The sequence below is a fragment of the Lampetra planeri genome, chromosome 39 (genome assembly GCF_965212315.1).
Source record: "Lampetra planeri chromosome 39, kcLamPlan1.2.h2, whole genome shotgun sequence".
NCBI classification, from domain to species: Eukaryota; Metazoa; Chordata; class Hyperoartia; order Petromyzontiformes; family Petromyzontidae; genus Lampetra; species Lampetra planeri.
In genome coordinates, this window is record NC_136145.1 from 1353599 (window position 1) to 1380273 (window position 26675).

Below are 26675 nucleotides of genomic sequence, written 5' to 3' on the forward strand. Positions count from 1 at the left end.
CAAGAGAAGCAACATTTATTTTCGTTCGTATTGAATGAATGGAATGTCAAAGGGAAAACTCGGTTCACTGAAATATCAAAGGTTCAGCTGAACACGTAGACTTTCGCGACCAATAATTATTCGTAATACAGGTTTTTGGGTTAGCTCGCGTAAGTATAGATGTGTCGTAATCCTCCACCGCACGTAAACAAACACACGCCAATAAGTTACGACTTCAGCCCACCGGTGTGTAGGAGAGTAAAGCCACCGGTGGGCTGAGGTAGTAACGAATTGACACGTTTTGTTTACGTGACAAACCTTACTGGCTGTGTCGGGTGGTGGAGAGTTACGACAGATTTACCAAACACCTTTATTATGCATAAGAGGTTCACTGAGATGGAGTTAAACACGTCTGTCCTTCTTCGGGCTTACAAAAAGAGTGCACGGGCTCTCAACAGCAGTATTCCTTTCCAGTACTTTAAACGGAGGTCTCCAGTCCAAACTACGCGCAGGAATTGCCATCTGCCTCTTTAAATGATAAATGCCCAATTTCCTCTGTGAACAGTAATTCCTCAACTTGCCACATTTTGCCAAACATCACAACTCTCTGGCGTGTTACTGGACCGAGTACCTCCGTATCTGGGGCTTTAAATTTGTGGCTGGGCATGGACTATCATTTTATTTTTTTCTCTCCATTATTTCACAATCACAGTTAATCTGTAATCCGGATATTATGGACACGGCATCTCAAGGGTTAAGCCCATGATGGGGTATTCGATTCTTTGGGAAGAGGAGGATAGAGTCTCCCGGCCAAGATCAATAATAATTAACTGCATATATCAATCAACATTGCAAACCTTACTGAAACATACACACAGATACAAAGCCTAACCGTGCGAAACAGGACATTGCGACTGAGAAATAAGCAGCCAATTCATCGTGCAAGAAAACATTTACAAGTTTAAAGGGAAAACATATCGAAATGAAATAAACATAACAAAAACAAATGGGGACATTTACCATGGGAACAAACACACAACACAAATGAATAATTTAACTTCTAAAAGTTCAGGCCTCAAATGGCTACAAACAGGCGGTTTCGTGGCAGGAGCTTTTAGCGAACAGTCCGAGCAGCGACCACGTAAAGGCGCGGCCCTGCAATTGCTCACGCCCTGTCACTGCTGGCAGAATGGCCTCAAGCTCGAACGAGCTCTCGAGCAGCAGTCGGCAACCTGCGGCTGTCTTTGAGTGACCGCTTCGTGACCGTTATTTATGGAGGGCCCACCGGCCTCCTCTTCACCACAGTGTATTTCGGCTCTTCACATTATTGAGTTTTTTCTCTACTCAGGACGGTGCTGAAATGGACAGAATGCAGGATTCTCGAGGTATATAACCGACATTATAAACACATGCAAGTGCAAATAATTGTCACTTTATACACTGATTATATTTAAAAAAAATACGTGTATAAAAAAAACCCTATACAAATATTTAAAAAAGCCTCCAGTTTCGAAGCATAAATATGCATCGTGTTTAAATTTCGATTTAAAGCTTTCGTGACTGCAGGAATTCATCTTCTTGGTTTTTTCGGTAAAGTCACGTAGAAGGGAAGTAATAAAATAAGACGGCTGCTTGCGTTGTAGCCGAAACGTCGTGAGAATTATTTTATTATGTTTTATTTTTATTATTTTATTACTTCCCTTCTACGTGACTTTACCGAAAAAACCAAGAAGATGCATCGTGTTTGTTCGAAGGTGGCAACAAAAAGGGCTCCTGGAAATTCTTGCCTTGGAGCAGCAATATAAATTCTGAGCAGCATAAGCGTTTAACTTGTTGTAACTGTGCATCTATTGAACGCGGTAGATGACAGAGATTGTATTCATGAACTCAGCGGGAAGGTCCCAATGAGGGGGCCATCCATTTAGTACGTATGCATGGAGCGCGGGAGGGTTAACCCAAATGCGTACGCTTGCGTACGGGGGGTGAAGCCTCGATAATTTGTCTACATTGGCCTTCAAATGAGTTAGATAGTCCAGCGGTGGACTATCTGTTTGCTTAAACACGTTAATATTATTAATCAAAGTCGGCTTTGGTCTGCCAGTAAGCAGGAGGAGGGAGGGGGGGCGATGATTTCTCCGCATGATCCTAATTGAGGAGTTTGCGGGCAGCTTTCGATTTTGGAAACTTCGGACCACGACGCCGACCAAACGTTTGTGGGGCAGCTTGCGAATTACGTGAGCGAGCCCGACGTCCATCCGCGTGCGAGACGGCGCAGCACACCCACGGTGTCAATCGGAGAAAATTTCAACAACAATAAAAGGAGGAGAGGGGGGGGGCTTTGGGGGGTGAAAGTAAAACAAATTCCTGTTCATAAACAAAACACCTCGGCGTAGGCCGGCCGCCGGAAATAAAAAATAATCAATAAAATGATATTAATAATCATTGAAATATAATAATAAATCACGACGTTTCGGAGGCAACACAAGTCTCCGTCATCAGGTGGGACCGTCACAGCTAAATTTACTGTATTAATACAGTACTTAATACAGTACTAATACAGTACTTAATACAGTACTAATACAGTAAATTCAGCTGTGACGGTCCCACCTGATGACGGAGACTTGTGTTACCTCCGAAACGTCGTGATGTATTATTTTATTTCTATTATTATTCCCATTATTTATTTATTATTATTTATTTTTACCTACGTGACTTTGCCGAAAAAACCTAAGAGTATGAATCCTTGCAGTGACGAAAGATTCAAATCTAGAAGTATAGTTTACATTTAATATAAGGTGGTAAGGGGGCAATTTATTTTAAAATAAAGACGCCACCCCCCCTCTCTCATGTGCAACAAATTATATCGTGCCAGCACTACGTGATGCGTTGTATCCCTAGCGTGCACACCGATTATAATTTTATAAAGCGTCACACTTTTCCGCAGGAGCGATCGTCTTACGTAAAATGTACGAACAGCCACAGTCGCTGCCGCAGGGTGACACGGCGTCTGCCACCGTCACACACAAACACCGCACAACCACGGGTTAAGGGTCAGGGGTCACTGAAGCACTGCCGTACACGACACGCAATCCGACGATTGAGTGGAGCAGAGCCGGCCCAGTCACTAAGCGACCCTTGCAATTGCAAAGGGCCCCGTGGCCAGCAGAGGGCCCCCTAGAGTCACTGCTAGCTCGGGGGTGAAAAAAATCATACATCAAAGGGGCCTCCAACCAAATTTTGCTTAGGGCCCCCAAAGGTCTAGGGCCGGCTCTAGAGTGGAGGACACTCCGATTGGATTGGTGCGGAGAAGGATGGTAAAAGGGCGGAAAAACACGAGAAGGTGATTGACGGCATAGTGGGGAGACGGGCTATAAGAGGAGACTGAATCTTGACTTAAAGCTTTCGTGACTGCAGGAATTCCTATTCTTGGGTTTTTCGGTAAAGTCACGTAGATAGGTAAAAAAAAAAACTACGACGTTTTGATCGCAACACAAGCATTCGTCCCCTTCTTTTGATGCGATCGAAACGCCGTAGTTTTATTTTTTATTATTTTTTTAATTTTTTGTTATTTTCTTTGAACCTATCTACGTGACTTTACCAAAAGACCCAAGAATACAAAGGAGACCGAGTTGGAGAATTCGGGGTTGGCTTTGGATGACGAGTGGAAGTGTGAGTTGGCGTTGAGAATAAAGACCCTTCTCGACCAGCTCAAGCCTCCTCGTCACACGCATGATGAGAGACGGCGGCGGACACTGGGCGCGGGCTAAGGTTTGCTCAGCGCGGCCACCGTATTTCCATTCTGCGCCGTGCATTTGGAGTCACCGTCAGGGACTGTCTTCATCGTCTCTGCGCGATCGTACTTAACGCACTCAAAGCACGCCTGCTGTCTGCACAGCAGCACACCTAACACTAAGGCGGACAAGGCGGACAAGACGAAAAAGATCCACCCGGTCACCATCTCCTTGTGATAGCTGTTGCACGTGCTTCCTGTCTGCCGCTCCAAGATGGTCACTTCTTCCTCTGCACCTGCAAAGCGACAGGGTTCAGTGGAATGAGAAACCCGTCAACATCGCGCTTTCAGATTGAACATTTTGAACAACAGAGGATGAATTACTCTGGGATGTTCATCAGTGGACAGTATCGGTGAATGCTGTTTTTGTTATTCTGCCTTTCCCAAGCTGGCATTTAGTCTCCGGCAGGAAATTATATACTTATGCAATTTGTACTCATATACATGATTCATTTGTTTAGTGACTTGCTTACGTTTTTGCTACTTCGCACGCCTATATATTTTCGTATTGTCTGTTGTCGTAACTTGCTGACCCCGCCCCCCTTTCTGGACATCCGTGAAAAAAAATCTTCCAACAACTCATTGGATTCCTCCTGCAGTATAAGTGAACATTCGCATTGATTCTGAACGAGTTGACCATGAGAAGCAACGAAGGCGAACGGGCTTGGGCAGGACATCACCCGACGCGGCGATGGCCTCCGAGAGAGTGGCGACGGAGAGTGGAATCCAACGGAGAGGACGCATGAGAGGTGACCACCACCGTGGAGATGGAGCTACGAGATTAGTTCATGTGGAGGAGGGAGATGAAGGTGCAGGGAGGAGGCCTTCATCCAGCAGTGAATCGACAATGGCTGATGATCAAAGACATTAAACTTACAATGATTATATTTATTTGGGTGAAATATACTGTGAATCTATTTATTTCCCCTGATTAGCATTCCCAAGGCGGGGATTTTGGGGTCTCACCACCGCAAGCCTGGGCGTCTTCATGCGTCAGGTTCTGCAGCAGGCTCCTGCAAAACAACAAATGTTCACAATAATGTTGGTGCATCACTCGGCAGCATTCCCTTTGTAACACCACAAAAATACCACCACCAGCACCACTACACTACGACCATCCCATTCAGTTATAACACATTCCTGCGGAGGGAGCTGGTAGGAACGTTGGGTTGCTCGGTCAATGGCCAGGGTCAACGGCGGCGTGGTGTATTCCACAAATATGCCCGACTGTAAGGGCGGGCACCCAGCCCCACCCTCCCGACCCACCCTCCCAACCCCTACTTCGCCACATAAAGGACCGCCTGGCCGTCCAAAGTAAAAACAAATGTTTCCTGTTCTGCCTGGCTTTCACAGATGAAAACTAAAGACATTCTACACGTTGCATGATTGCAGATGAACCGAATCGCTATTTTAATTGCACGGGGTTAACATTTGAATGGAGAATTATTTTTAAGTCCAGCTGTCTTGGTTTCAAGAAATTTGCCTTTAAAGAAACTCATTTTGATTAATTAATTTACAGACCCCGGTGTCATGAATTCAGTTACTGCGATGTGGTGTATCTGCCCGGCACTCTGCTCACTGTGGTGTGTTTTTCTGATCCTCCCCCAACACCACCGCTCCCATCACCACCACAACCACCAGTGCCACATCACAACTAATGAACGAAAACTCGGCTGATCCTACAGGGGTGGTCAGGGGAAGGGTGGGGGGGGGGTCACCGTGGGGAGTCCCCTGCTCGCACGGCCGTGCAGAGGGATCGCGATGTGTCCCAGGCGCAGAAGGGGTCTCGGACCAGGAGGCAGCGCTCACAGCCCCCGTGCATGGCACAGCCGTGCAGAGACAGCTGGGCCACGCCCGAGGAGGCCGCCACGTACAGCATGCCCTGTACGCACAGCAGGGGCGCAGCGCGCACAGCAGAACCAACACGTTCACCCCCACCCGCCAGGATACACAGCACGCACACGGCACAGCCGTACCCAACAAGGATGCGACGTATAGCATGGTCTGTACGCACAGCATGCACAGCAGTCCCAACACACTGATCTACCACCAGGATACACACACACACACAGCACAGAACAGAACATGGCACAGCCATACGCGACAAGGCTGCCACGTACAGCGTGCCCTGTACACACAGAGCACACACAGCACACAGCACCACCGCCAGCAGGTGCATGCATGCGTACACACGGCAAGACAACACAGAACGTGATGATGGCAACAACAATGATGATCGTGACGGTAACAATGAGCTCGGACCGTTCTCTCCGCGTTCCCCGCCGTACCGTGCTGGCTGACACGACGATGCTGAGGATGGATTCGTTGTGAGCGAAGAGCTGCGTCTGTGAGACGATGCGAGTCTTCCCGTCCACACGCACCGCCTTGTGTAACGACCCGTTTTCTGGCACAGCGACACAGACGCGCACGGTGAGGGGTCACGGCGGCGGTGGCAGTGATGGTCGTGATGAGGATGGTGGAGTTGGTGATAATGATGATGGCAGGGTTGGTTATGGTGGCGGTGATGGTAATGTTGGTGATAGTGAAGGAGGTGATGGTGATGGTAGTGGTGACAGTGGTGATAACTCTGATAGTGATGTGCTAATGGTGTTGGTGATGGAAGTTATGATGATGATGACAGTGGTGTTAGTGATGGTGATGGTAGTGGTGATCCATGGCGATGCTCTATGGTTACAGTAGTAATTGTGGAGGTGGTGATGATGATGATGATGGCAGGGTTGGTGATGGTGGCAGTGATGGTAATGTTGGTGATAGTGAAGTAGATGATGATGATGATCATGGTGGTAATGATGGTAGTGGTGACAGTGGTGATAGCTGTGATAGTGATGTGCTAATGGTGTTGGTGATGGAAGTGATGATGATGATGACGACGACAGTGGTGTTAGTGTTGGTGATGGTAGTGGTGATCCATGGCGATGCTCTATGGTTACGGTAGTAATTGTGGAGGTGGTGATGATCCATGGGGATTTTTGCAGATGATGGTCGCTACGACGGCAGTGATGCCGGTGCTGGTAACGGTGGCGGTGATGTTGCCGACGAGAGCACCGCCGATGCTCGTGACGTCGATGCCGGCGGCGCACTTACTCGTGCCCAGGTAGAGCACGAGGTGCGTGCGGTTGTCCAGCGCGGTTGCCGTGGCGACCGCCACCCTCGTGTACGCGTGGCTGCGGCTCAGCAGCAGCGGGAGGCCTTCGCGAGGCCGCAGCGTCTCCTGCAGCCTCGGGTGGTTTTGCATCCACGCCAGGTAGTCGTCCGGGAGGTCTTCGGACGAATTAATGCTGGAATTTCTCAGCTCAGGAGTGATGCACTGCCGCGCGGAGAGGGACATGTGGGGAGGTCGTTTCAGTGCTCATTTAAACACATTCCTCCTGCGGAGGGAGCTGGTAGGATCGTTGGGTTGCTCGGTCAATGGCCTGCAGGGTCAACGGCGGCGTGGTGTATTCCGCAAATATGGCCGACTGTGAGGGCGGGCACAAGCCGGCGTGAGTAGGTGAAACGTTGAGTTTTATAAGGGCACCACGGGGTGACCAGCCCCTCCCCACCCAGCCCCACCCCTCCCACCCCCAACCCAGCCCCACCCTCCCCACCCAGCCCCTCTCCACCCTCCCCACCCAGCCCCTCCCCACCCTCTCCACCCAGCCCCTCCCCACTCTCCCCTCCCCACCCAGCCCCACCCTCCCCTCCCCACCCAGCTCCTCCCCACCCTCCCCACCCAGCCCCTCCCTCCCCACCCAGCCCATCCCTGCACCACGGACGGATACAATAATCCCCTGTGGGCTGGTGGAACCAGTGGGTCCCTACCAGTATCAGCATTTTTATTTGCGTCTAGGTCTTAATCCATGACAACCGGTAGAATTTGTCGAGTCTCAGTCCGTGCGTTTCATATCGCCATTCTCTTCGTGCAGTCTGCGAAAGCTGTCAAACGTTGCGGTCCACTCTTAGTTTTTTAAAATGTTGGTGCGTGGGTCACGTTACCTCTGTGTTGGGTGGTGGCAGGTTCAACGACAAAACGTTGATGGATATTTTCGTCACTAATTCCGTAAACGTAATTAACGCCGCGGGAGCCGTGGCTGAGTTGGGCCGGGGCGAGCGATGCCCCCACTCGCTCCCCACCGCGCCGGGAGGTCGCGGCGGTGGTGGCGGCGAGCTTACCGTGCCGGGGCTCAGAGTGACGGTACTGGTGGAGTCTGCCGTCACGATCTTGAACATTCGTTTAGGCGGCCGAGCGAAGGCCTCCTCCACGTCGCTCAGCGTGTACTCGCAGACGGCAGAGTACGGGAGGTCTCCCCTGCAGGGAAACAGAGACGGCTGCTGGGAAATGCAAGGAGATAGTGGGGGCGAGGGGCAGTGCAGGGAGAGACACTGGGGGGGGGGGTCAGCACAGTGGTTCTGGACCCACGGCTCTCAGCAAGTGGGAACTCGAGTCCAGGGACCCTGGTGGCAGCACCAGGGTGTCATGACACCGGGGGAGACACATCGCCACAACGCGGCTCACCACTGCATGGCGAGCAGGGCGTAGAAGCGCGTGTCTTCACGCCTGTCCCCGGAGTGCGGCGGGCGCAGGGTGGAGACGTCGTGCAGGATGCTGAATGGCAGCTGCAGGTCGGCCACTGAGCACTCGAGCTGCAGCTTCACGAAGGAGGTCCACTTATTCTGCAGAATGTGCCGCCCTCCCTTGTCGTCCTGCACGCAGCTCGTGGCAAAGCCCAACGGCGACCTCCCCGTCCGTCAAAGCGAAGTAAACGAAACCCTTTCGCATTGCGATGACGCACGTGTTCAGATTTCTCCGGTATAAATAAACAAGTCATCGGAACGGAATCGGAAGTAAAAGGCCACGCAGGAGAGCGTGCGGCACAGTTTGGCGCCAGCTATTGCAGAGAATGCGGTCGTGCCGCTACAGTTCTCTGCGGTGAATAAAGTGTTTTTAAAAATAATGGCGCTGCGCCTCTCTAAATGAAATTAACGCCGGACCACTTGCACGTTCCGAGATTCTGCAGTCAACGGGACACCCACCCTGCAACTTGCAGACCCATCGGAACGGGAGAGGATTAAGTTCGATTGATCGATCATCGAGGACTGACGCAGAGTGAATAAGTGAACGATTTTAACCTTTGGCTGGAAAGAGGTCACACATATTGAATGCGCGAGCCACGGCTTCACAGCTGACGGTAGGGGTCGGTTCTATAGCGGTTTCCGTGAACTATCATTCGCAGGTGTTTACCAGGGGCCAGGACACACGCCTGTTTACGTAGTGACGAGAAGCCACCGCCTTTGTGAACTTGTATCTTTGTGCAAGATGCAAATAAATAATTAACATTCCGCTTACAAACATCAGGATATGCCAGTTATAAACTTAAATTTTGTATTATTACATTGTATCATTCTCTCCGTGGGACCATGCTTGATGATCAGCTGACATTGATGCTGTCCATCAAATTATAGGTAAGACAAATGAACACCTTTGCCTGGCTTTGTAGATAATGAAAATGAATTTGATTTCGTGAAAACTAAACTATACATTTATTTTTATTTTACCAGGATAGCCCCATTCTGCTATATAGCTCTTTTTCAGAAGCGACCTGGCCACAAGTGATAAAGCAACGAAGTGGCTTATCGCGTGGACATTTATCGTAGCCAAATACTCTTAAACGCATGATGTTGATTCTAAATCTGGAGGGAAAAATCTGGAGGACCCGGAGAAAAATACGCGCGACCACGGAGAGACACGCAAACTCCAAACAAACAGACGTCAGGTTCGGGATCGAACCCACGACCTCCTGCAAGCCAGGTGAAGGAGTTAACATCTCGTCACCGTGGCGTACCATAACAGCAGCCATCGAAAGCGGTCATCTAAGCTTTCACAAACCAAAGCCTCAATCAAGAATTAACTCTAAAAACGTTCAAAATCCTCGAACAAAACTGAAGAGGATTGTCATAGCAACACGAGAATATATTTTCGAAAACTTTAAATGGAGAAATAAAGGTGTTAAGCTCGACGGTGAAAGTATTTATCTCAGATTGAACTTAACGTGTCGGTTTTCATTCATATTTGTCTCTGCCGATGAGACACTGCATTTTAAAATCAATTCCAGAGTTTGCTTGTTTAGCAATAATGCTGCTGAGAATGTGCACTCACAGAAGGCTGTGCGGTTCGTGGTTCGTGTAAGAAATACCTTTATTTTTTACGCGGAGAAACGGATATTTATTTTTGTGTTGATAATGACAAGTCAATGCACCGACAAATGGACATGAAGCAGGATAATTAAGACGAAATGACGGACGACGACGAAGATGTTTCCACCGAACCCACCGTGCAGACGCGAGCGATGCGCGCCACCCGCGGCTGGAGGATGTAGGCGTACTCCATGGCCGTCTCGGTGAAGAAGAAGTACACGTGGCGGCCGCCCCCTCCATCGCCGGGCTCCACCACCTCCGAGGCCACGAAGGTGGGATCTGTAACGTAGAGCCCAGAGGTCGCAATCGGGTACCCGATACCCGTACCCTACCCGATACCCGGCTACCCGTACCCGGCCGGGTATGGGTACGGGTATCCGTTTGCGACCCTGGTGCGGCCGGGTACGGGTACGGGTAGGCCGTGAGTCACTGGTGAGTCACCGTTTGTCACTCATTTCCCAACGTCTTGTCTCTTCTCACAATTCAAGTTCCTAGAATCAACCCACCCGCGCCTGCAACACGGCTTCATCCCAGAGGTCGCAATCGGGTATCCGTACCCGTACCCTACCCGATACCCAGCTGGGTACGGGTAGCCGGGTATCGGGTAGGGTACGGGTACCCGTTTGCGACCCTGATGCGGCTGGGTACGGGTAAGGAATCAAACCCCGTTTGCGACCTCTGGTAGAGCCCCCCCCTGCCCTGGGTTTAATGCCCACACCCCTTCTCCACCAGCACACCCTGGCCGAGCCAGCGTGCGGTCCTCGTGGGACGAGTGACTTTCACCTGGCTGTTTCCCCAAGCCAAGCCAGAACCAAGACACACTGGCCTCACGAAAAAATAATCGAATTCTGGTTCAGGGCCAGGCAGAGCCAGAGAATCAGAATATCCGAAAGGGAATATTCCTTCGAATACTGGAGGAATCCAATGAGCTATAACGCTCTTTGTCACAGATGTTCAGTAGGGGTGTGTCACAACGTTACAACAACAACGAGTACTAAAACACGATAGGAGTGCAAAGGTAAGCAAATCATTTTTTTTTTACTATTTTTATTTTAACACGTAAAGCCCACTAACCTGTTAGCTTATTTTTCAAAAACGACCTGGCTATCACAAATGATAGCTCAATGAAGTGGCTGATCATGTGGACATTTATAGCAGCCACGGCTAATGACAAGTGAGTTGCTTGTGACATCAGTCAGAACGCTGGGGGTCGACTGGGTCACTTGGCCATGCACAGGAGTCTGTTGTCCTGTATGGATGTGCAAAGCTCGAAGATTACACAGACCATACAGAGATATGCATGAGACAAGAGGGGAACAGTGGGGGGGGGGGGGGGCATATCGGACTGCATTTTTTAGAAAGAGAAGCGATGTTTAACTCATCAATTACCATTGAGAGTAGCAGCGCTTCCCTCAGTCGCAAACATTCTATGAGATCCATCTGTCCGGAAGATGCTGTTTAGCGTTGCCTTGAAATCCTTGCTTGTCGCCAAGTACAGGCTGTTATCTGCAAAGAGTGGGCAGCATTAAACGGGTACTTGGCACAAGACACGAGGCTCACAACACAAACAACGTGAAAAATACGGGAAGGGCTCAGAGCATGCGGACCCGCTCATATGCCACCGACCCCGATTCGTACACTTTGTGACTCGTACTTTCACTACACGCATGGGGCGGGAAGCCGAGTGACATCACCCCCGCCCGCCATCACGCGGACGAGGATTTGACGGCAGAGTGTAATTATCGCCCATGCAAGAAACGAGTCCAAAACAATATCGCGTGCCATCCAACCGGGATGCCACATTTATGCACATGCATATACATTTTCTGACTAGGTTGAACGAAACAAGAGCAATGGCAAAGCGTAACTTTAGCGGCAACCCGAATTTGCCACGCAGTCAGGAGGCTCGGTATCACTCACTGATGAGCACGGAGATGCATGGGCTCGCGGGGTTGTACACGAACTTGTTTGTCATATCCACTGTGCTGAGCATTGTGCCATTGTCAGGGTCCTGCAAATGGAGAAAGTGATGGGCACGCATCCCTGTCAATCCCTTATCTGTGCCCTACCTTATTACAGACCAATTCAAACCATGTTGGTCACCCCCGTGCCCTTATAAATCTCAAAATTCATCCTACAATGTCCCATCACAAGGGAGAAACATAAACAAATAGACAAAAACATGTTTTTTACTCAATCTCTCTGTACAAGAATACAGGGTAAACCGTATGGGTTGACTGCTGCTAAAGCGATGAGCATGACAGCTGGTGTTCGATGTACAAGGTCAGCAACAGAGTACGCCATTGGCGAGTTCAGTCCGAACCTGGATCTGCAGGTAGATCCGCAGATTACCACAAGTCAAATCAATCTACATTTGAAGTTTTCGTGACTGCAGTGATCCGTACTCTTTGGTTCTTTCGGTAAAGTCACGTAGGTAGAAAATAAATTAAATCACGACTTATTCTTAGGTTTTTTCGGTAAAGTCACGTAAGTAAATAATTAAAATTAATAAAAGTAAAATTAAAATAAAAATCACGACGTTTCGGAGGCAACACAAGCTTCCGTCTTCAGGTGGAACCGTCACAGCACGATAGCTGTATCAAGTAACTTGATACAGCTATCGTGATTGCTGAAGTGGGCAAAATGGCTGCTGCAACAAGAGGCTATATAGGTAAGAGAGGGGGGAGGAGCCAGGGAGGAGAGACAGAGAGGGGGGAGGAGCCAGGGAGGAGAGATAGAGAGGGGGGAGGAGCCAGGGAGGAGAGATAGAGAGGGGGGGAGGAGCCAGGGAGGAGAGACAGAGAGGGGGGAGGAGCCAGGGAGGAGAGATAGAGACGGGTGGGGGTGTGGGGTAGGGGGAGTGGAGACGTGCAAGCTCCAACATCGAGTATAACAATTCAGCAATTGTTTCTTGCTGTGGTTGTCCCAGCTGATGACGGGCACTTGTGTAGCGCCCGAAACGTCGTGATTTAATTTATTTTATTCCGACGTGACTTTACCGAAAGAACCAAAGAGTACAAGTCAAATCATCGTTTAGGGGTGGGGAAGGTCTGGCTCGCGGGCCGTATAAGGCCCGGGAAATCATTTGGTCTGGCCCTGCCAAGGCAACCGGGTGAGTTAATTAAGTGTTTAACCAAATATAACAGGCAATTTTTTAAGTTGATAATTTTGTATGGCCCGTTAATCATGTTATAAATATCCAAATGGCCCTTGGCAAAAAAAAGGTTCCCCAATAAATAATAATTGCAGCCTTGATTTTTGCGCACATGCCTTTCTGTTTGTGCTTTGTGCAATGGATACATTTTCAAAGGGGCATCCCGGTGGTGAGATGTTAACTACCTCGCCTGGTATATAGGAGGTCGTGGGCTCGATCCCGACCCTGCATACTTGGAGTTTGCATGTTCTCCCCATGGTCGCGTGATTTTTTCTCTGGGTCCTCCGGTTTCCCCCTCCACATTTAGAAACATGCGTTCAGAGTATACGGCTGCTATACATATTTGGTAGCATTATCTCAGCAGTGTGTTTTTTCAGCCGTTGCGTGGGTAAGTAGGCACCGTGCATGCACGCAGGCAGACGGGGGTGCCCGGAGGTTCTCACTCACAAAGTGCGCGCACACAGGGCTGAAGGCGCCAGTGCCACAGGCCAGCAGGTGCGAGCCGTTGAGGTGCAGTGCCCGCACGTGGTTGTGGCACTCGTCCTGCGGGAACACCAGCACGGCATGCCGGGTAAGGCCGACCGGCGTGGGTCAACGGTGACGTCACGCAAACAGTCAAAAAACAACGTGAGTGGTGTAATTTCCACGTTGATTTTGTGTGTTGTCCCTAATCATGATAGGAGTTCTGTAATTATTATGACTGTGCTGATGAAGCTTCTCCACTCTCCGTGATTTTGGGTTTGGCTATAACCAGAAATGCCGCTACTGGCCTGGCAATTCAGAAAACACAACACATTTGTCAATGGCCTTTAAAGAAACAAAAATACAATAATCGTGATGTTTCAAACAATGTAACTTCTTCACAGCATATATACATAGAGAGCACTGACCAATACATTACTTTTTCACCCTGCTTTAGCACGGTCATTTCAAATAATAAAACAATGTAAAATTTCTGTTACGTTTCATCACGCATACCGTTTGGGAGGTCGAAAGCGTGACGGACAGACACGTGTGAATCATATATACATAGATCTATACAGGATGTGTATATATAGAGAGAGACTTTTCCCACCTGGTTACTTCCTTAACGCAGTTCCGTTAAAAATGTCACTCCCACCACAGCGTTCCGGCCCATTTCCACCCCATATGCTACCTGCATTGTGTAAGATGTTTGTTTCGTGAATGGCTATAGCCTTTCATGCTTTACAGAATTACAGTAATGCCCCGATTAAAGCCCTCCCATGGTACGCACTTTCGCTATAACGTGCAGTAGGACCCCTCTTAACGACGGCAATTGGTTCCACGAAATCGCTCGCTAAGCCAGTTTAGGAATTCCACATCAAAGACTTAATTCGTTCTGAAGCAATCGAAAGTTACTCCTTTTTTGCCCCAAAAATACCTAATAATATGTAAACAATGGATATGAATACATAAAGATAGCAAACAACAATATTAACACATGGTATTCAAATAAACACTGTTGATTTATACGTCAATTAATATTCACTGTACCTCGAACAGCCCATCGTTAACAGGGGAATGGTCGATAAGTGAACAGATTGGGTTCGATGGAGGCACTACACTATACACTACACTATACACTACACTATACAAGACACTATATACTATACTATACACTACATTATAGACTACACTATACACTACACTACACACTACACTATAGACTACACTATACACGACACTGTACACTATACTATACACTACACTATACACTACAGTGTATAGTGTAGTGTATAGTAATATAGTGTATAGTAGAGTCGTGTATAGTGCCTTTGTAGGATGAACGTTGAGATTTATAAGGGCACGGGGTGACCAGTAAGGTCTGAGTTGGTCTGTTAGAAGCTAGGGCACTGATGAGGGCTTGATAGGTTTGTAGTTCGTGCGGTAGGTGGCGCCCAAAGCGTTTGCGTTTCTCTCGGCAGCAGTATCTGTCGTGTCTACACATCCTCTATTCATATCGCCCCCCTCCACATGCCGCCTTTATTGCGACTTTATTCATACAAGTGTAAACTACTTTTTTATATATATATAATAAACTATTAATAAGAATACATATTGTATCATAGACACGGGAATGTATCTTGATGCATCGATAATATCAACTTTTCACACCAACGGTTGTACGGTACGGATGCACAATGGGTTATTGAGCATCTCCTGTTTAGGTTGTGTACCAGGTTATGATCCAAAATCCCTTATGGCAGGTAGGACCTGCTACTACCTACAACTACTAAATACTACCTACAACTACGAGTGCCTATGACTAGTAGTAGTACTATTCCTAGCAGTAGTAGTAGGTTCTGTATCACGTGATGATCCACCATCCCATCTCCTTGCTTCGATTTAAGTAAGTACTTTCGATTTACGCTCTGGTATTGGGGAACGCATCCTGGGTTTGCCTGGACATTGGAAGCTCTGTACAGACATGTGGATGAATCTCAACGGATGTAGAAAGTCGGCGAGCGACTCACCACCGTCTTGCCTTTACTGCTACATAGGTCCCTGGAAGATTCTTCAGCATCCCAAGAGATCTGTGGGCACACGGCAAAGGACAGGGTCGTATTATCCAACATGCAGTGCCCGCAAGGGCCTAAGAAAACTAAAGGGCCTACAAAAAAAAATTTGACCATTTTTTATTTGCATGATGATTTTTTTTTTTTACCAAATATCTTTCTAGAATACATATATTAATTACTAGCTTGTTTGCCAAGGACGGGTGTATATTGCAGTAAATCTGAAATATTCAATTGAAAAATTGTTCAGCTCATGATTATTCATGTGGGCGGGTGGTTGCCCCATGTGGAGTGACGTCACCCGCTAATGGTTATTGGGGAGGGGTGCGGCACGTGGACTGGGGTGCAAAGCTGCAATAAAGGTGAAGAACCACTGCCCTATAAGCAGTCGGCGGATAGTGGGGCTGAGTGGGGCGTGTGTGGAGCCGCAATATAGGAGGGTGGAGCTGCGAGGGTGGAGCCTGCGATACAGGAGGGTGGAGCCGCTACAGAATGGAGCTGTGTGATGCGTCACAGGTGGCGCTGCGTTACCTCGAGGCTGGGATTCAAGCTGACGTTGGCGGCCGTGAGACGCAGCACGGCTCCACGCGCCCCCACGAACAGCGCTCCACGCTCGGGCTCCAGCAGCAGCACCGAGGCCGCCAGGCCCGGCTTGAGGAAGCGCTCCACCCCCCAGCTTCGCAACTCTATGCGCACGCAAGCGGATAGACACACGCAAGCGGATATTTGAGTTAACTTCGTTTGTAACGCGCGTAAAGACCGAAAGCGGCAGACCACTTACCTGACATGGTGCGCGCGCAAACATTAATTATTGACAACATTAAATAATGTCCGTTAAATGTCTAAAATCGAGCATACAGTACGTAAAAAAAATCAAACATAGCAACAAATATGTTTATCTTCTTGGTTCTTTCGGTAAAGTCACGTAGAAGGAACATAATAAAATAATAAAAATTCAACATTATAAAATAATTCTCACGACGTTTCGGCCACAACGCAAGCAGCCGTCTTCTCTACAGACCTGTTCTCCACCTGAAGACGGCTGCTTGCGTTGTGGCCGAAACGTCGTGAGAATTATTTTATTATGTTTTATTTTTATTATTTTATTATTTTCCTTCTACGTGACTTTACCGAAAGAACCAAGAAGATGAATCCCTGCAGCCACGAAAGCTTTAAATCGAAACAAATATGTTGTATATGTAGGTCCTGTTGAAATTCCTTATACGGCAATACCTCGGTTTACGTCGGTGATGCGTTCGCTGAAAGGTGCGACGACGAACATCGAAACGACGTCAATCAAAGCGATGGACACGGTAGGTGGAGTCCAAGGGTGAGAGGCGACGTATAACGAGAAAGGACGGACGGTGCTGTCAGTCGACGCGAGTGTGGGGTTGAGGCCATGCAAGTCACGTGGTGGTGGTATTAATAAGAGTAAAGTGACGACGTATATTTGCGAAACGACGTGAGAAGGGGGACACGCAATGTGGAACCTGTGTGGGACTGGCCCGACCTGAAACCACATTGTGTCCAGGTTCATCTGGCACATTTCCCTCCGTGCATTGAACTTCTAGCACGTTAAGTGAAACATCGGACCTCATCCCAAACAACACACGTTACGGCCCAAAAACTCATGTAAGAATATACTTTTGAATATGCCACGGCACTGCATGTTGAAATCGTACCGCTTCTGCATTTTAAATAAACTTTGCACCGAAATTGGCAATCTACAGTTTTTTCTTTTCCTGTAAAATGTTACTTACTTAAAGAGAACTTAATGCCACGAACCGGCTCACTTCTGTTACTATAAATTACTATTTTTAAAGACAATTGCACAAGGAAATACGTGCACGGAAAAAAACATGCAAAATCTGTTTACGCGTGACGACAGTGGGGGTCAGCAGAAGGCAAGTTGAGACCTCCCCCTTTCGTCTTTTTGGAGGTTTCGGGGAGAGGTCTTTTCCCCTCTACCCCAGATCACGGTTGCGAATCTGTCCTCTGTCACGGAGACGTTTGACACGAAGACAATCGTTGAGGCGATCGCATTTGACAAGCGACCCAACGTTTCTTCATTATTTTCTCACATTGTAATACTTCCGTTACGCTTTTGTAAAAAAAAAAACCCAGCATGAAATTTTGAACGTACACCACGAATGGTGCACCTGTATCACACAGCATCTGTATCCCGTCTGCACCACCATCACGACTGCCAGTTTCACCGCAGATTTTATCAACACGAGGCAACCCACGTGCTATTGGCAGTGTACATGTAAAACCTTGCCCAATGCGGATTCATCGTATGCGTGTTTTCGGCGATTACTGTACACCAGACCAGCTAATGAGGACTGTTTTCAGGAACACTGGGGGTGATGTTCCGGCTCTATGGGATTTGACGCCACTGAGATTCTCCTATCCGCGTTGAAAAGAAGTGCTGTTGGGAGTGATGCATCTGTTGGAAGGTGCGAATGAATCGACCGTGAGCACAATTTCTTTACCGTGTGCATTTTCCATAACAGAGGTGTTTGGGTTCGATCGCGTAAATATAAATGTGTCGTTAAACCTGCCACCACCGACACAGCCAATTATTATTCCGAAAGCCAACGTGTTCAACCGTGTGTGTTGTGTGAATGTCTGTGTTATAATGTAACACACTCAACACGCACACTGATCACATCTCAGAGGAAAAAAAATAGGGTTTTTATACGGAAACATTAATTTTCCATTTGATTGCGCCTGCAAATTGTTGAAGCTATCATTCTACCACCTTTTGACTACTGTGACACTGCTTAATGATCAGCTAATTGTGAAATACTAAACAGTCTAAACCCGCTTCATCATTCTACTCTTCGATTTGCACTAGGTGTACCATACCATTGCGACATCTACATAAAATTTAATCTCACATTACTGGATACAAGAAGAAAGCTACACTTGATCCTGTTCATCCATAAATGTCTTATTAGCAAATCTACACTATACGGGCAGTCCTTGGGTTACGAACCGAATTCGTTCCTGAGACCCGTTCGTAACTCGAACGGTTCATCAGTCGGAACACACAGTAATGCCAACGTTAATATGCTCATACGGTCAGCGTTATGAAATCCATGTGGTTCAAAAAAATGTAAACATTGTTAAACTCATAATTAACAAGACATTTTATACATTTGCATGCGACACTGTCAAAAATAATGTGAAGTAAATAAAACCTTAAATAAAGTAATAAATAGAAAAATAAGTTTTATTTTCATTTACCTTGAGCCTTGATGCTAGCTTGTCGTCGGAAGGTGAGCAATAAGTCGCCACAATTGCGCACACACACGGGGCACGCGAGTGCACACAGACACACACACACGGGGCACGCGAGTGCACACAGACACACACACACGGGAGGACGCACAACCAAGAAAACATATCTCTCGTATAGCCTTAACAGACTGTAGGGGCAAGTGCTGTTAGCGAGCACCTATGAAGGTCAGAACGGCACACGAGGGGGAGGGTAGCCAGCACCACGCCCGGCCGCCTTTGTCTCCCTAGTGGCGATGTTTTTACGCACCACACTAAGTGCTCATTTGAGGCTGAATCGACCTAGGGGAAGCCCAGGACCGATTCAGATAAACGTCGCCGGTGTTGGCCAGGAGCGAAAATCGAACCCGAGTTGCACACACACACGCAAACACTCACTCCGTGCACGAGGCCGACTCACTACACCTCGTAGAGAATCGCTCCTCTGAACAAAATAGTTCCGTGGTTCAGTTTGCAATTGTGAGTTCACGTATTAAGTCAATGTTATTTTTACAAATATTTCATGGAAGCTGGTTCGTAAGTACGGGCGTTCGTAAATCGAGGACTGGCCTGTGCTTAGCTAATTCATTCACCCCAATATCAAACCCAAGAAACCTAAGACGTCTATCTAATTTCCTTTTAACTATCCCAAGAATATGAATAAGTGACAAAAGCCTTTGCCGTTGCAGCACCAACGTTTGGGAACGAACTTATTTCCTCCCAAGACGTCGTAAATATTCCTTCAAAATTACTCTAAAGCACACGATTAGTGCCGGATACAATTGCGTTTGAAAATGTGATTTGAGACTGTCATTCTTAGCCAGGGCCTCCGGGAGAAAGAAAACCGGGGAGGCCGATGAACCCACCTGGCGAGGAACCGTCACCAAAGATCTTGGTCAGATGAGCCTCTCATGGGGAGAGGCTCAGTATGCAGCCAAGGACAGGGCAAGATGGAGAGCTCATTGTAGCCTTGCGTCCCATAGGGGATGAAGATGAGTTAAGTAAGCATTCTTACCCATATCATAATAGCTTTGACAGTTTATGGCACTGAAACAGTTGTGTTAAGATGTTAAAACAGTGAACTATTTGTCTTTTACACCATTGGAACCTCATTTGCCAGTAAAAAATATGATAATTGGTTTTTTACCCTTCTATCTGGCAACAAAACTGACACCTTTTTTACAAGGAGTCATGTTTGCATAGACCACAATACCTGCAGTCATAATGCAAAAAAAAGGTTTCAGTTTTGTTGCCAGATAGAAGGGTAAAAAAACCAATTATCATATTTTTTACTGGTAAATGAGGTTCAAATGGTGTAAATGCTTACCCTGAGCTCTCATACTCTGATGGTGCATTGTCTTTGAGTTGTGCGCCTTTTGGCGTCATCTGGTCCAACCCATGCGAGACTAGGCTCTAAGGAAAGCTGTCTCGGGTGTGGACCAATCAACTTCAAGGACGGTGCATACATTATCAGAGTTATGTGTTTTGTTTGCATTATGACTGCAGGTATTGTGGTCTATGCAAACATGACTCCTTGTAAAAAAGGTGTCAGTTTTGTTGCCAGATAGAAGGGTAAAAAAACAATTATCATATTTGTCTTTTGTCAACGTGACACTTTTTTGCTGATTGGCCGTGTCGAGTGGTGGAGGGTTTCGACACATTTATAAATAACGCGATCTAACCCAAAAACGTTGATTATGAATAATATTGGTCGCGAAAGCCTGCTACGTGTTAAACTGATGTTAAAACACAAAACGGAATCCTTGTGCGTGTTCACCACAAGTATATGCGGTTAATGCAGTGACATGATTCCTTGCAAACGGTTTCTGTTTGGTGTTTTCACATCTTAACACAACTGTTTTATTGCCAGAAAGGGTAAAACCAATTCTTATATTTTGATACTGGCAAGAAAGGTATCATGCTTCTTACCCATGTATCGATAGTTTAATTTGAATGTGCAATTTTTATTGAGGGATGTGGTGTGGTCTGGGAAGGTTTTTGCTGTTGTTTTGTTGCCTTGCTCAAGCTTGATAATTGGCAATTTTAACTCGTAGACTTTCTATATTTTAGCTATTTATTTTTAGTGATATGTTTACCTGTCCTATAATTTGCACTTCCGTCGTGGTTTTTGTTTTGTTTGTTGTCATAACTGACCTGCCCCTACTGGACACATTTCCTTCAAGGAATTTATATAGCGCCTTGTCCAAGGCCCTTCACACAAAATTAACGATGGCACATATGGATTTAATGGTGGAGACGTGGTGAATTAAATATATGAGCGGAAGCAACGGACAATTCTGTGAAGCGTGAATTCGGTGACAGTGAAATTGATGGCGGTAAACGAGGATGAATGAATGGATTGAATAAATCGAGAATGAGTGAAAGCGACATAACGAGAATACGAAGAGGGAAAGAAATAACGGTGACGGTTAGGAGGCGGAGATTAAGGGGGCCGCGGGGTGAGCTCTGGAAAATAAGTGAGCTTTGAAGTGCGGAGCGGAAACTAGCGAGCGAAGGTGACTGCTTCATCTGGAGGGGGATTTTGTTCCAGTGTAGAGGGGAGGGGGGGGGGGTGAAAATAAAAATAGCGAAAGCGTGGATTGAGCTCAAGGAGACGGAGGAACAGAAGGAGAGACAGCGAAGATTGAGAGCGTAGAGGGCGTGAAGGCGACATAGAAATATACAAGCGTGGCAAGATATGGTGGGGCGACACCATGAAGAGATTTATAGAGCAGGGTGAGGGATTTGAACAGGCAGCGGCGAAGAGGGTCGAGGTATGGGAATGATAGGGAAGGTTGAATATGATCCGAGCTGAGTTGTTTTGGATTTGCTGAAGGGGAGCAAAAGAGTAAGTGAGGAGACTGAGCATGAGAGAGTTGCAGTAGTCCAGACGGGTACGGATAAGGGATTGGATGAGGAGTTTTGCAGCAGAAGTGGAAATAAGCGGTGGGATTTTGCGAATGTTGAACGAATGAAACCGGCAAGCACGGGTTCGTCGCGGAGATGTGATCGGTGAGTGAGAGGGAAGAGTCAAAGATAACGCCAAGGCTGCAGGCTGAGGAAATAGGGGAAATAGTAAAAAAAAGAGAGGGAAAGAGGTAGTGGGACAGGGTGGGAATGAGAAGAAAACGTGGATGTCATCAATGATGGGGAAAGTTCAGCGAAGAAAGCAAAAGATGCAAGTGGTGAGAAAAAAGTGTTGAGATATAGAGAGAGAAAAGAAGTAGTGGACCCAGAACTGACCCTTGGAGAACACCAACAGTGAAGGGGGCTGGGGGGGGGTGAAGTGGCAATGATGGAATGAGACCGCAAAGGTGGGCAGAGAGAGAGATAGCACTTCAGCCAGGACATCGGTGTGCCGGAGACACCAAGAGAAGAGAGAGTGGCGAAAAGAGTAAGATGGTCAACCGTGTCAAAAGTTGAGGACAGATCGAGGAGTATGAGAATGGAAGAGAGGGCCAGCATGAGCAGAGTTAGCTCATCGAAATTCTCCAGGATAAATAAATATTACGATTCCGCGGGGAGGGGGCTCCGTAGAACGGGCGGTGTGGACGCTGGCTCTGCGCTTGGTATTTTAATGAGGCTATGAACTCAGTGGTTCTTACTCTTTGTTTTTTTCGGTAAAGTCACGTAGGTAAAATTTTGCTGTGACGGTGCCACCTGAAGACGGAAGCTTGTGTTGCCTCCGAAACGTCGTGATTTAATTTATTTTAATTTAATTTTTTACCTACGTGACTTTACCGAAAAAATCAAAGAGTATGGACCCTTGCAGTCACGAAAACTTAAAATCTAGAATCGGTGTTTTTTGTTGTGTTTACATTTTTTTGTGGTGTCTGATTACAGTCAGCCGGCTCCCCGAGAGAAATGCCATACAGGAGAAATTGTTTAAACACGCAAAACCCTCTCGACGTGTTTTTGTATCGTACCGCGTGCTGTTCGGCACGATGTCCGACGTTTCCCTCCACAGGCTGGGAGCTCATTTAGGAACTTAATTCATTCATGAGGAGAAGTTGGCGACCGTAGGGCCCTAAAACACATCGGAGAGTTTTACAGCACAAGTCGTGCACACCGAGGCAGTAGAAAATGCAATCTCTGGGCCAGTTTCGACCTTCGTGGTTTCATCAGTAGATTAAGCCTGCTTATTTTCTGTAAAAATTAGATTTTGCTTTGTTTGGGAGGTGATTAATTTGGGAGATCAAATGTCAATTGACGGACCCATTAACCCCCCGTGTAGACTGCGTCCAATTAAATTCAGCACTTCCTCGATAATTAGGGTCAGTGACATTATAGTAATTGGTATAATATTATAAAAATAGGCTTGTATTTTTTTTGGCCCAATTAGTGTCACGTGAATTATTAAACAATACGATGTGGTATATTTTTTGGTCACGTTTGAGCAAACATTTTATTTTATTTTTCTTTCAAACTATATTAAACATACCACGTTAAACCCAGCTTCACTGTTAGAGCAACAACATGCTCTGGTTCTAAGTTTAACACAAATTATCCTCATGCATGTACACCCATTTGTCAATCCACTGCTGGATGATGGTCTCCCCACAGCGTGCGGGTCGTGGGGTTATGTGACCATAAACACAGACACAACTTCAACCCATAGGATGGGTACAAACTGAGCTATCATTGGAAGGACGTTATTAACCAGGTAAAGTCTTAACTGACTGTGATGTTTCCATCCTACCTGCCTATGTCAGCTGTTATTTCCGACTCTCTGTGTGTGTCTCTCTCTCAATGCCTCTTTCTTATCTTAGATCTCTCATGCTCACATGTCCTTGGCATTGCACTCTCATGCCTTTGGATTGCACTCTCATGCTCACATGCCTTTGGGTTGCACTCTCATGCTCACATGCCTTTGGATTGCACCCGTTGGGTTGCACTCCCTCGTCGAGGAGGCTGCTCTCATATCTTACAGTTACATGCAAATTTTTCACGTTAACATCATGCTAATCTCTCACATTAACATCATGCTAATCTCTCACATTAACATCATGCTAATCTCTCACATTAACATCATGCTAATCTCTCACATTAACATCATGCTAATCTCTCACATTAACATCATGCTAATCTCTCACATTAACATCATGCTAATCTCTCACATTAACATCATGCTAATCTCTCACATTAACATCATGCTAATCTCTCACATTAACATAGCCACTTCCGTGCCCTCGTCGAGGAGGCCGCTCTCCTCCTATCTTACAGCTGCACGCTAATTTCTCACATTAACATCACTAGCCCCCGCCACTTCTTTATGACCCTTGGGCTACACCCATTTCAAACCTTTTAAAACAGTCTGCCTCAGCAGCAGACCAAGCTTTCCCTGATGACGGACGCTTGTGTTGCGCCCGAAACGTCGCGATTCATTTTATTCCTACGTGACTTTACCGAAAGAACCAAAGAGTATGTGACCATACTTCACCGCATTGTTCAGTGCGGGTTGATACAAATGGGGGGGGCCTAGCAATCGGGGCATACTACAGTACGACAATTGTTCGCCACTACCTTCTGCTCCCCACCCTGTCATCTCGCAGTCTATAACAACCTCATACGCATGGGGGTCACTAGTTTAAACACCATCCAGGCCAACAAAATCAGCTTCTGCGATGTGACACGATCCGATGCACCTCAGGCAATTTGGTCATTTCGGAAATGTGAACTTTAAAAAGGGTTTGGCAAGGAAATGAGCAATAAATAAGCGGTCTCTTTGCTATGAAGGGGACGGGGGAGCGGGGGCATTGTCTCAAATGTTTAATGTTGGAAACATTTTTTCCTCTTTAGGGCAGTGTTATTGAGGAGCGTCGTGTTGAGTTTGTCTGTACCTTTGCACCGCTGCCAACGCAATCCCACACCTCTAAACGAAGGGCATTATTATTGTTGTTTGCGTTCAAGTTTAAGTTCATTCAAGTTCATTTATTAGGTATAGCCCTGTGAGCCATTCGGCTCTTGAATCGGGTGCAACCAAAACAAACAAAAAACATGAACAAAAAACATCTTAAAGTGAATATGTGACTAAGTGCAAACAGAAAATCCAAGAAAAGACAGCAAAATATTGCAGAAAAAAATCACCGTACACCAACGCTGTGTCGTGTATTTCACATGACAGTCGTGGTGCTGCCCAAGATGACAATTGACGGCACTAATTTATTTACAGCTCTCCACCCGAAGGGGGAACTTTCGCATTTTTATGGCATTGTTCAGTTTGTCAATGGATAAATAACCGCTATTGGAAATATATTCTTGGTTCTTTCGGTAAAGTCACGTAGAAGGGAAGAAATAAAATAATAAAAATACAACATGATGAAATAAAATTCTCACGACGTTTCGGCGACAACACAAGCAGCCGTCCTCAGGTGAAGAACAGAACTGTCGGAAAAACAGCGTCCTAATGAACACCTAATGGACAGCTGTCTTTCCAACAGCTCTGTTCTTCACCTGAGGACGGCTGCTTGTGTTGTGGCCGAAACGTCGTGAAAATGTTATTTCATTACGTTTAATTTTTATTATTTTATCATTTCCCTTCTACGTGACTTCACCGAAAGAACCAAGAATATGAATCCATGCAGTCACGAAAGCTTTAAATCGCTATTTGAAACGCTACCAATCTAATCGACCTTGCACAGCCGATTAGCCAAGTCAGCATCCAACCGCAATGTATTTCTTCATGTGAAGCCGAGTCTAACCAAAGCACCCTGCCCCCTTTATATTACAACACTAAAATATTTAATACATGACAGTTGTTTCACCATAGACATCTGCCCCGCCGCCCACCCCACCGCCTGCTCCTCCTAAACCCAGAGCTGTAACGGAGGCGAGATGTTAACTACCTCGCCTGGTATGCAGGTCGTGGGTTCAATCCCGACCCTGACGCCTGCTGTATATTTGGAGTTTGCATATCTCTCCACGTGGTCGTGTGGATTTTTCTCCGGGTCCTCCGGTTTTCCCCTCCACATTTAGAAACACGCGTTTAGAGGATTTGGCTGCTATACATTTCCCCTCGATAAGCCACTCCGTTGAGCTATAATGTGTGGCCAGGTTGCTTCTGAAAAAGAGCTGTATCGATAGCTCAGTGTGGGTCTTATCTGTGCCCCCCCCAGACCCGCTACTGCGACCGCTGGCACCACCCCACCAAACATATTTGCCACCAAACTCCGCTGCTCGCTTTTTTCGCAGCACTTCAACACACTCGGATTTGCGTGGCAGCCGCCACGCCCGATCCACCCCAGCGACGGCTCGCTGCCCCCCCAAACCCGCCCCGACCACGTTACCTTCGTCGGTGTCGGGATGTCCGCTGCTGGGATCCAGGGCTTGAGAGAGACGCACCTGTTGCCAGGTGCCCAGCAGTAGCAGCAGGGCAGTTGTCACCACGGCGGTGAATGGTCCTGCCGGGAACAGCATCTCTCAGCTGCTTTTGTAGCTGTTGTTGGTCTTGCTGCTGCTGCTTCCGCCGCTGCGTGTTCAGTAGCACCAGTTGAGGATGAGTGGTCGGAACACTTCCTTAAGCGAGTTTAGGAACGCCCCACGCTACTCATCCACGCTCTATACATTATGAATCATCCATTTTAAGAGAGTAATAATGATTGAGACCCGCTCGCCAGTGTCAGGATGTTGAGTGTTAAAAAGGCGTAAATACACCAACGGATTGGCATGGGATGAACATTGTTCGATCATTATAATTATGCACAATCCCTTATCAGTACCTTGGTGGATTGACTCAGGCTAT

At 47.1% G+C, this 26675-nt stretch overlaps 1 protein-coding gene across 1 annotated transcript; it reads right to left on the reverse strand.

Annotated features, from left to right (window-relative positions):
- LOC144731460 (semaphorin-4D-like) lies at nucleotides 1–26675 on the reverse strand. Its single transcript, XM_078612514.1, has 14 exons — nucleotides 26221–26675; nucleotides 16187–16341; nucleotides 15614–15673; nucleotides 13566–13661; nucleotides 11885–11975; nucleotides 11354–11470; nucleotides 10101–10243; nucleotides 8286–8473; nucleotides 7943–8078; nucleotides 6875–7097; nucleotides 6058–6173; nucleotides 5488–5651; nucleotides 4736–4782; nucleotides 1–4005 (listed from the first exon to the last, which is right to left on the reverse strand). Exons 1-14 carry the CDS (start codon nucleotides 26348–26350, stop codon nucleotides 3743–3745), a joined length of 1929 nt encoding a protein of 642 aa, XP_078468640.1. The 5' UTR covers nucleotides 26351–26675; the 3' UTR covers nucleotides 1–3742.

Coding starts and splice junctions, on each gene's coding strand:
- LOC144731460 (XM_078612514.1), bottom strand. CDS start 26,350: ATGCTGTTCCCGGCAGGACCATTCACCGCCGTGGTGACAACTGCCCTG. Junction 15,674..16,186: donor GCTTGAATCCCAGCCTCGAG/GTAACGCAGCGC, acceptor GTGTGCCCACAG/ATCTCTTGGGATGCTGAAGA. Junction 11,471..11,884: donor ATGCATCTCCGTGCTCATCA/GTGAGTGATACC, acceptor CACTCTTTGCAG/ATAACAGCCTGTACTTGGCG.